This window comes from Glycine max, chromosome 3 (genome assembly GCF_000004515.6).
Source record: "Glycine max cultivar Williams 82 chromosome 3, Glycine_max_v4.0, whole genome shotgun sequence".
Taxonomy (NCBI): Eukaryota; Viridiplantae; Streptophyta; class Magnoliopsida; order Fabales; family Fabaceae; genus Glycine; species Glycine max.
Window position 1 is genome coordinate 413,743 of NC_016090.4, and position 11,704 is coordinate 425,446.

Sequence of the window (11,704 nt, forward strand, 5' to 3'; positions counted from 1 at the left end):
TATTTTAATTCAAAATATTTATCTCAATTTATTTTATTTTTATTTCTTTTTACTTTATCGAACGAATCCTAGTGATATAACTTTTCAAACTTTGAGAAAAATGATGACAGTAATATATCAGTGTTATTAAAACTGGTCTGAATCGGTTGACACTTTGGATTGTTTACGCAGTCAATCCCGTAATTTCTAAATCGGTTGTTCCGTTTCTAAATCGGTTGTTCAGCATAAAATGTTTTTTTTTGCACAGCCTCCAATATAAGCTTTTTTGGGGAACGCACATGCCTTTCTCCGCTGAAAACACACACTTTCCTTTTAATTTTAGCTTTTTATTAATGAGAACTGGGGCTGTTAATTTGCAACACTACTTTTTAATTTCAGAATTTTATTTTGTTTGAACTAAACACAAAACTCACCTGACACTCCAGAGGTTGCAAATGTTCACTGTAGTAAATTTAATAATGACCTATGACACTAAAATAAAAGAAAAAAGATTATCACTAAACTAGGACTGTTACTATGTGACTCAACATATTATTTATGTGTACTTTTACTGTAAAAATTACAAATAATATACACCCGTCTATGCAATTAAATAAGTGATACATGGATTGGACCATGATAAGATTTATGACCAATTCAATTTTAATAACACTAGTACACATGGGAAGATGCCTTGCTCCTAATATGAGCCCAATAAGGTTGATGAATAAAAAAAGACATGAAGAGCTGAATCAGAAGAGAACTAGGCACTTGGCAGGGTTAACTAAAATATTACTCATTCAATTTTTACACAATAACTGAATTTCAACCAGTATGTACTGTTAACTATTGCTTTGAATTTTGACAGTGACATCTAAACCATTACTCTCAAGTCTCAACCAATGCCCCATACGGTACATTGTCCATAGCAGCAGATATCAATACATGGATCCATGCACCTTTTTTCCTCTGAAAAATGACAAGTTTGAGTTGGCTCATATGGAATGAGAATTTCAACCAGCACTCAGGAAATAGAAAGTTCAGATTTCTTTCATGTTACTTTTTCCCTCTCTCTATGCTTGAGTGGGGTTATGATAGGGTGTGTTTTAGTATTTGTGATTGCTATTTTTCAATGTCAAAAGCTATGATGAGAAACACCACCAACCACCCTTTCATGTACTATGGTCCAAGTCCTAATTAAATGTGTTCACTGCCTGAAATACTAACACAAAAATGCATTTTTTCCTTTAAACATCAAAATTTAGTAGAGGCAAAGCATTTTCCATTTTGATGTATTTGCAAGTTCATGATGAGGTGTCAATGTGCTGGAGAAATTACTTCACCAAATCAGCATTTTAGACTTGGCTAGTGTTTGTGTCTTTACAGAAAGGAAAGCACATGACCCTTGTAGGGAAACATCTAACTTAAGAATTAATCATACCAGTTAATTAGTACGATGAGATTCTAATATAAATTACCCTAAAGTTTTCTGATAAGTGGAAAAGAAAGAGAGAGAGAGAGAGGAAAAAAGTTTGCTAATCTTTTGATCGTTTTCTAACTGGCTAAGCATAATTTACAGACAAAAAGCGTTTTCTTTAGTTCTGTAGGTATGTTAGCTTTTATAACACCTTGATCTTATACTATTCTCGAAGGAAAACAAGGACATTCATGTTAAGTATAATAATAGCATAATACATTGAGTGTGGGGCAATTTATAGGTAATTAAATTACAAAAATTCCTTTCTATTTTCTATTTCGCGTGCAGTTTACTCTCTCGACATTTTATTACTCTGATTCATTCGGACAACTATCTGAATTTGCCATTTTTTTCCACTGATATCTGAAATTGTCATTTACCACTTCCTTAATTGATTAGTACCTTTTAGATGATAATTATATGATATTAACTCTAAAAGGACTTTCATTTTCCTTAATCTTTTTCAAATATCATTTGTATTTGTTACTAACTACGAGTCTACAACTAGAATAAATTAACATAAAGAACTTCACTTGCCGGCCAAAATCAGCAATCGAATTAAAAAAATGTATTGAATATGTGTATTTGGCCATCACCACTAATCTCTGAAAAAGCAACACGCAGACAAACAGCACGTTTTATAGAATAAATAATTATAAACTTATGTCATCGAGAATGCAATAATGATCATGACCAACATTCATCCTTGATTCTCTATATTTTTAATTTTTATTTGTTACATATATGAAGAGACGGTGTTTATAATTTATACTATTAAGCACGTCAGTGTTTGGATGGGGGAAATACCTGTACAACACGTTACTCATATGAAATATATCTATTGATGCCAAAAAATGAAAAAAAATAAAATTGCTTGAGCTCAACATATGTCACCAATGATTTTTTACTTAGTTAAAAATTTTCATCTTCTCTTTAATTTAATACAGTAAAAAATAACTCAATTTAGATATTTCTTTAAACTGATTTTTTATAACAAAAATTTAGACTTGAGTTTTAAGTTTAATAAATTTAAATTTAATGTAAGTGTAAGATAAATAAATGTTAAATTTTTATAATTCTTATCTTTTTAGTCCTTATAGTTTGAAAGTTATTTTTTTAATCCTTATAATTTACATCTTAATTCTTTTTAGTCCTTGAAAACTATACGAATTAAAAAAATAATAATCATAAAACTATAGAAACTAAAAAGACTACTTTCGAAATTACATAGACTAAAAGAGAGTTAAAATGTAAATTATATGGATTAAAAAGACCATTTTCAAATTATAGAAACTAAGTCATGAAACTATTGAAACCAAATGAGTAATTTAACCTAAGTAGATTTATTAAGAATCAATTTATATAAGTTTAAAATAACACTTGCTTTTGAAGATATGATAAAAAAGATAAAAATCTCTATACATGTGACTTATAAAAATCCAAAAGTCCATATTTTTTTTTATAGATTACACCCTTCTTATTTTAGAGTTTTCAATAAGACAAATTTTAAAGAGCAATTAATAAGGAAAAAAAAAACCTAGTCTTATTATTTATTAATCCTATACATATTTCATTATGAGTCAATTAATTAGATCCACACAAAGGAGAATTAAGTATTAAAAGTTCGTAAATAATTAATTATATTATTAATGAACTTAAATATTATCAAATGAATTATAATATTAGTCTATTTTTAGCAAAACAAAATATTATGATTAATTGTAACCCACACGTAAATATGAGAAAATTCTAACAAAAACTATCATTATTTACAAGCTAGCACTTAAATTAAAACTCTTTAATGATAAAAAAATTAAAACTCTTTTTCATTACTGCACTTAAATTAATATAACTCAGTCTAATGTTTAAAGATGTATGTTGTTATGTAAAAGTGAAACAAAAATTTACCGTTATTTTCATGTTCTGTTTTATCCTCACACGATTTCACAAAATTTGTTTTGTGTAAAAAAATTGTACTTACATTAATCACGTGACTTTTCAAGGTATCAATAAAGTAGAAAGATAAATATATAACATTTATGCTATCTCCATGACTTGAAAACAACTCGTAAAACAAAATTGATAGATGAGTTTTCATAATCAATAATTGGAGCTTTTTTTTTTTTTTTTTTTTTTTTTATATTCATTTCTTGTATACCTGCATTATTAACCATCAAACTGTATCTGCACTCTCATATTGGTAAACTAATGTGAACTACAGAATTCCCCTTGCCTCAAACTCACACCAAGGTAGATCAGGAACACCACAGTCATGCATTAAATGGAACATAAGAATATTTATCATAAAATAAAATCTAATAAAAAATAAATTACCTATACTCAAACTCAACATAAAATCACAAATAAAAATATCACTTTTATTTTAATATGAACTGACATAATGAAACAAAGATTAATTAAATATCAAATAAAAAACATTAGATATTTTACACCAAATTAATAAGTAATTGATCCAACAGTAATTAATCATCAAATAATAAATATCCATATCTATTAACATAATAAAAAAATACCACACACGAGAAAACGTCCCACATTTGTTTTTTTATATACATCTCACAATAACAACTAACAAGAGAGCATGAGAGTGTAAAAGGTTCCTAAGCTAGGAAAAAAATAATTAATTTTTTTAAAAAATAGTTGTAATAATGTAATGATAGCTTTCTATCTTTTTTTTTTTCTTCTTCTTCCTCAATCTTCCTCTTTCTCTTGTTTTCGTGCCGCCCCACACTCTCTTTGTCAAACCATCAAAATACACATAGCCAATACCATAAACACACGTTCAGCTCCTCATAGCTCCTGTTACCATTGTTTTGCCCCATAAAGTAAACAAAAGAAAGAAAACATTGAAAATCCCAATTACCCTTTGTTTTCTTTTGTTTCTACAATCATATCTGGTGAGCCATTTATCTTCAAAATTTGATTTTTTTTGGCATACCCTTTTTCCTCTAATTGGTTATACTTTGATCAAGCCATCATTTTTTTTTCTTCCCGAATTTCTCGGTTTTTCAGGGATTGGATTGATCTGTGGGATTTATTTTGATTCATGTTGAGGTACGTTTAAGTTTGAATTGTGATAAATTTGCAAACTTTTTTTTTTTTTTTTGTGGGAACTGGTGTTCATGGATCATTGGATCTTATTTGGGTGTACCCTTTTGGTTTGTTTATGATTGATCAATCAAAGCAGGTTTTAATTAGGGGGAGAGTTATCAAAGGAGAGAGTGAGAGGAAGATGGGATCAGAAATTGGAATCAAAATAAGGAAAATTGTTGTCATTTCAATCAGAGGTGGTTACAGATCAGTTTGCAACCATCCATTCCTTGTGGGGGTTTTTTGTTTCCTGATTTTGTTGTACAGATCTTTTCCTTTTCTGTTTTCTGTTTTGGTCTCTGCATCTCCTGTTTTGGTCTGCACTGCTATTCTGCTTGGGACCCTTCTCAGTTTTGGGCAGCCAAATGTGCCTGAAGTTGAGATAGAAGAGAAAGTTACTCATGACATTTCATCCTTCCAAGCTGGGTTCTCCGAGGGTGACACTGTTTTTGCTGACAGAGATGAGAGCTATTTTGTGAAGGGGTATTCAGAAAATAGGAGTGATGTGGAAGAGAGGGGCATTGAGGAGGAAGCAAGTTTGGTTAGTGAGAGGGATAATAGGGCCGAAGAAGATCGCGGATTGCTTTCTTCTGACATGCCTCCAGATGATGAAAAGTTGCCGGATATTATTCAGCCCGAGAAGCAAGAAAAAGAGGAAGTGGAGAGGGAAATGAAATTCCATAGTTTTGAGTTGGGAAAGAATAGGGAAATTCATGAAGAGAACCTTAGGTCTGAAGCTTTTTCGAGTGATGATGAAGCTATTGAGAAACAATATGTCATGGTTCAAAAAGTGGATGATGATGTATTTGAATTTGAAAATGAGAAAAGTCCCGGAGATCATTTGGACTTTTCTGCCAGCTCATCTTGGAAACAGGTGGAAAACGACGATGACGAGGATGACTCGGTGGAGTCAGGTTCTGATGGGGCTGAGAGCTCTTCACCAGACGCTTCCATGGCTGACATCATTCCAATGCTTGATGAACTCCATCCACTACTAGACCTAGATGCTCCACAGCCGGCTCATGTGTCCCGTGATGGTTCTGATGCTGCATCTGAGAACTCTGAGAAAAGTGATGATGACAGTGTCGAATCAGACGATGATAGTGAAAACCACGGTGATGCGGACGATGATGGTATTGATGAGCCTGATGATGAAGAGGAAGAAGAAGCGGCAGGTGGCAAAGAGGAGGATGAAAGTAAATCTGCTATTAAGTGGACAGAGGATGACCAAAAGAATCTCATGGATCTGGGAAATTTAGAGCTGGAAAGGAATAAAAGATTGGAGAATCTTATTGCTAGGAGAAGAGCACGGAGATTGATGACTGAGAAGAATCTAATAGACTTAGATTGTGCTGATATTCCCTGTAATGTTGCACCTATTGCTATGACCAGACGTAACCCATTTGATTTTCCTGATGACTCATATGCTGCCATGGGATTACCACCCATTCCTGGATCTGCTCCGTCTATTCTACAGCCTAGACGAAACCCTTTTGATATTCCCTACGACTCAAATGAAGAAAAACCTGATCTTAAGGGGGACAGTTTTCAACAAGAGTTCAAAGTGTTTCATCAAAAAGAGGCCTTTTTTCGGCGGCATGAAAGTTTCAGCGTGGGACCATCAGTATTGGGGTTATCCAAGCAAGAGAGGTATGATTGGAAACCTGTCTTTATATCTGAAAGGATGGCTTCGGAGGGAACAAGCTATCCTTCATTCCAGAGGCAATCAAGTGAAGTTAGTGATTCAAAGTTAAGTTCTGTTCCAGATACTGAATCTGTGAGTTCAATTGATCAGGATGACAGGAAATTCAGTGAGCAAGACTTGTCTCAAGAAACTGAATTTATATCTAACATTGACCATGTTTCTGATGTTGTTGAACATGGAAGCCAATCCTCTGGAGAAAATGATTCTGTGGAGATGATACAAGTTGAGGAGAGCAATGCTTGTCAGGATGAAGGGGAAATAGTTCTGGGCGGGGTGGAAGATCCTTCTGAGATGGTATTCTATCCTGAAACAGGAGAGGTTGAAATCCACGAACAATTCAATGCAGGGGAAACACATTTGAGAAGAGAACCAAGTCATGAGGAGAGTGTCGGCAGCAGCAGATCAAGCCATTCTTCACTATCGGAAGTAATTGACAGCATACCAGATGAAAACATGGAAAAAGCGGAAAATTTGCAGCAAGGAGATGATCATCTCTCTGAATCTAGAATTTCAACACAAGCTTCAGTGGAGGAATCAATCTTCCAGCAAGTTAGTGGTGAGGTGGAAGAAAATCACCATGTAGACCCTGTTTATGATCTTAGTCCACAAGCTTCTGAAACACTCCAATTGTTTCCTTCAATATCTTCTCATGATTCTGCTATGGAGTTGTCTGAGAGGGCATTGCCTCCTGCTTCAGTAGAAATGACTGCTAATGCGGCAGAAGAAGAGTCCAAAGTGCATGATCACAGACTGGAAGGTAATACTTCTGATCATGATAAAACTCAAGCAGCCTCTTCCGAACTACATGAGGAAGCCAAAAATGAATTGAGTTCTGAGAAATCTGAAGATGTGAATAATGTTACTGCAAATGAGTTATCTGCAGTTGCCCCAAATTTTGTTGATCAGAATGGATCTACAATGGCTGAGCCGCAGGTTGTCCCTGTTTCTGTGGATTCAAATTTGTCTTCTGATATTGGATCAATAAAGGATGTGACTAATTTAGGCTTAGTTCATGGGCAGGATCTAGCTGACTACATACGTGCTGATTCTGAAGTTCTTCACCAAGACAGTGTAGATTCTCCAGATTCAGATTATCAAATGGCTTCTGAAAAGTCACATCTATCAGATAATGAATCTGTGGAGGAAGGAGCACTGCCCAATTTAGAATCAAGATTTGATAATGCAAATATGTCTACGTCAGTCCAAGATGCAGATGAAATGTTTGATTCTGCGGCTTCTGATGCCCACCATATTTCTTCTAATGGTTCACCTATGGCTGCCCCACGGGATTTAGAGCTCTCACCTGCAGCAGGGCCATCACCAGTGGTTCATCCTGATTCACCTTCTGAAGAAACTGAACATATAGAAAAATTTTCATCAAATAATGATGACATATTTCAGATTCAGCAAGGTAAAACCAACATCCACCAAGATTTGGATAAGAATACGGTTGCTTTCACTTCGGGCAGTCAACATGAAATTGATGTGAAGTCTCCCTCTAACTTGGAGAATGATCTGTCAAGCTCTGATAAATCAGTTGTTGCACAATCTTCTAGTGATCATGATGAAATTCAGGTAAGTCACATGACAATTTATGCCCATTAATCTAAATAATTTATCTCTTGACCTTTTTTTGCTTTAAGGGTCCATTTGTTTATTAAGGAAAATCACACGATGTCCTAAAAGGAAATAGCGGTATTGTTTGATTTTAACGCATCCTATTGGTAATATTCCCAATACTTGTGTAAATCCATATGGGATCTGGATTGCTATTTTTCGGTACTTGCCATTAAAATTATAGGATTGTGTCCCTGGCAGTAACTGCTTGCTTCCAATAACAGTTGCACAGTTCCATACCTGTCTATTTTGTATCCATTTATTTGCATCCCAAAGAAACACATTTTTCTATGCCCTGTCCCTGCAGATTCTCTATTAAAGGGCGGAAGAGAGAAAAAGATCTTACCTGCTTTGCTTATATTCGGAATCTACATTTTGCTTAGATTCCTTGTCATGACTATGATAGGATATAACAAGCAGTTCTTTTGTACCCAAATGAGTAATATGAAAAAAAAGGACATGTTATGTTTATTACATTTCAATTAATTCAATGTGGGTATGTCTTCTGCAGAAAAAAAGAAGAAGTCATTTCATTATTATTCATTCTTAATAAAGCTAAGTAAAAAAATGTATTTTTAATCTTTGTTTTCCTTCTTTTTTACCCTGTAAAGATATTGAATAGAATTAACTCCTTTTTTTTTCATTTAAATTTAGAAAATGAACAATTAAATATCCTTCAAAAACAAGTAAATAGGTCCGAAACATATAAAATTTGCAGTTACCATTCGATTTTTCCTTTTCATTGATACTCAGAAGGCAGAATGCAGAAGGAGAACAAGATATTTTTTTCTCTAAATTATATTGGTTCTGAGGACGCCTCATATTTTCATTACCCACAAACCCATATCAACTCATGGCTTTTCCAGTTTTCCTGATCTTTTCTGTTGTATTATCATTAAAACTCAATTCCCATCTCCTACTGAGACTGCTGATCCTTGTACACCATTACTGAGAAAATGTTACTCCTATTCAGATAGGTTGGCATATCAGATAGGTTGTTATTGTTTAAGTTGTTAGTGATAACACAAGTTATTAGCCTCTGCTCCACCAAACAGAAGAAAAGCCCTTTTGTAGGAATTTTTTAGAATGATGACTTATGCAAATAGATGTCTTACACATAAGATGCTTAATAAGAAGATATGTTAAGTTCAGTTCATTGCACAAGTGCATAGAATTTTTTCTTTCCAAGTAGTAATTGTTTGAATTATGTTTTCTTTGACTATTTCTACAAACACATGATTGATGTGCATGAATAACTTGTTCTGTCCTTTTGACCTGTTTTTATCTAATGCTCATACCAGCTCTGCTGGTGTTGCATTTTTTCTGTAAAAAGTGTGGTTTAGCTGAAAAAACTGATCATAATTTCTTTAACATTCTGCAGAGTTCTAATGCTATCCAGGTTGAATCTGCACACTGTTTTGGCACTTCCAATGATGAAGTTGGAGAATTGCATGATGCAGTTGACAAATTTCCTCCAAGCATTTCTTCTGTGACCTCTGAAAAATTTGAGACCCCTAAATTCAGGTCACCCACTGGTGAAGCAGATTTGGAAGTTGATAGGCACGGGGAAGTTGAAAATGAAGACCAAAATGAAGTGCTAGAAACTGCGCTTCATTCAGAAGAGAGCATGTCTCAGGTTACTGAAGAAAATAGCAATGAAGAATTTGATGATATGAAGGAAATTGATGAAGAATTCTTGTCAGAATTGGACACTGTTGGAGACTTTAGTGTCAATGATGCTGGTGTATCACTTCATACTGGCATTGAACATGAGAAAATTAGAGATGCTCAACTTAGTTCACTCCCTAAGGATGTAAAGACAGAAGAGTTTGAGCAGGACATCCCAGTTCTTGAAGCAAGATCACTTGAAGATATTAACTTGGCTTTTAAGCAACTTCAAGAAGGCGTGGATGTCGAAGAGGTCATCAATCGAAGTACTATTAAGGATCAGAATGTCGGTGGAGAATCTAAAGATCATCTGGAAATTAATTCAGACCTTCAAGTTGTTGAAGCCAGATCTCTAGAAGATATTAACATTGCTTTAAACCAAGTCTCTGAAGGTAATAAAGGGGAGCTGCCAAATTCTTTGGATTCGAAAGACACTTCAGTCAAAGTAGAAGAAAATGAGGATGGCTCAGCCAAGGTGAATGAATTCTTTAACGTAGCAACCAGTTCTGAGGAAATGAGCAGAACTACAGTGGATAAATCAGAAGATGTACCTAATAGCAGCTCCGGTATCGAGGAGAAATCTCACAGTAGGAAATCTAGTTCCAGCTCGAGCTCAAGTGATTCTGATTGATACCGAAAGGCCACTTTGAGCAAGAAGAAAGAGTTGTAAGTTTCTCATTTATGTTTTTTATTTAATTTTTTCTTCAGTGATGGGAGTTTGGGTATCTAGCCTTGGCACCAATCATGTCTTGGCTAATGGTAGTCACAAGTCAGGTTTCTCAAATTTTGTTGGATTGGTTTCTTCAAGAATGAGTTTTTGGTTTTATTTCTTGAAGCGTGAAGTTTTTTGTTCAGTTTTATCCCGCGAGTGTGAGTAATTTGACAGATATAGGTTGAGTGTTTATTTCCAACAGGTGCACATTGTGTAGTCCAAAAAGAACAAAAGAAAAAGAAATTGAATTATTGTACATTATACTTTGATTGTAGAAATGGTGATTGGACTTTGTTTGTGTATACATCAATGAGTTGTTCTGTTTTTCTTTTCCTATTCTTTTTTGCTACTTTTATCTTCACCTTTACATCAATAATCTTTTGTTTTTTGTTCCAAGAGAAATACCATTATATCATTAACCTTTACATCAATAATTATTACCTGTTTAGTTAGTTGAGCACCGGAAAATGTAATTAGAGTGCTTAATTTCGGCTGTGCTAAATTTTGGATACTCATAGTCTCATAGTGAATGGTGAGGATTCTGTCCATGTAATTAGACTCGTTTAACGTTTATAAAAAAAATATGAACTACATTTTTACTGGGTTTTGGTTATATCATAATTTGGACACCAAGTGTTATAACCTCTAAAAGGTAGTGTTTTTAAAATGTTTTGGCATTTAGTTGTTTTGATTTATCAGCTTAGGTTAGCTAAGTTCATTTGGGATATTTGGAAAGACATTCAAATGCAAGCAAAATCACGTTTAATGCAAAGTTTACATAAGCACCTTTACAAATTTCAATGCAAAATGGCGCATTCTAATGCATAATTGGAAAGGAAAAATTTGTTACTTTTGAAGTGAAAATACTTTTCTCTCAACTTTAATCCAAACACAAACTAAGGGGTTGCTTTCACCAAAGTAAGGTTTAACAAAAGGACACCATGACACGCTTAAGGAGCCATTTTTGCAGAGATTCAACTGGTTCAGTTTCAAAATTGTGCTTCGGATTGCGTTCCATCACTTGTTCTAGTTTGCATCTGTTTAGAATTTATAATATTTTGCTCCGGAATTATAATTTTTGCTTTACTCTTCATGTTCAATGTGTGAGAAAAAGTAAAAGGGGAAAAGGTAAGAGATGAAGAGGATATTTTTAAATTTATTGCATTGTCACAAAATAAGAAAGTTAAAAAGAGAAGGCATCCTAAACACACCCTCACATACAAATCATTATGAAAGAGAGAGAGACTGTTTATAACAACCAGGAAGTTTGCTTAAGCCTTAATGGCATCCATGAAAGAATCGGAGGGACAAAAATCAGTTATAATTTATAGCGTCCAATATATATTCAGAAGGCAAATGCCATTACAATATATGTCCGAGTTATCATTTCTTTAACTCTATTTTTAAATGTCGATGTTTAAAAAAGGATCAGTGT

At 33.8% G+C, this 11,704-nt stretch overlaps 1 protein-coding gene across 2 annotated transcripts; it reads left to right on the plus strand.

The window, feature by feature from the left end:
• The first annotated feature begins 4,129 nt into the window (after nucleotides 1–4,129).
• LOC100101840 (uncharacterized) lies at nucleotides 4,130–10,573 on the plus strand. Of its 2 annotated transcripts, XM_041013746.1 has the most exons (5): nucleotides 4,130–4,374; nucleotides 4,490–4,531; nucleotides 4,665–7,205; nucleotides 7,293–7,847; nucleotides 9,271–10,494. In XM_041013746.1, the coding sequence occupies exons 3-5, from the start codon at nucleotides 4,710–4,712 to the stop codon at nucleotides 10,186–10,188; spliced, it is 3,969 nt and encodes a 1,322-aa protein (XP_040869680.1). In that variant the 5' UTR covers nucleotides 4,130–4,374; nucleotides 4,490–4,531; nucleotides 4,665–4,709; the 3' UTR covers nucleotides 10,189–10,494. The 2 variants fall into 2 exon arrangements, with proteins under 2 accessions (XP_040869680.1, NP_001237988.2); NM_001251059.2 differs by having other exon boundaries at nucleotides 4,214–4,374; nucleotides 4,665–7,847; nucleotides 9,271–10,573.
• Nucleotides 10,574–11,704: the final 1,131 nt, after the last annotated feature.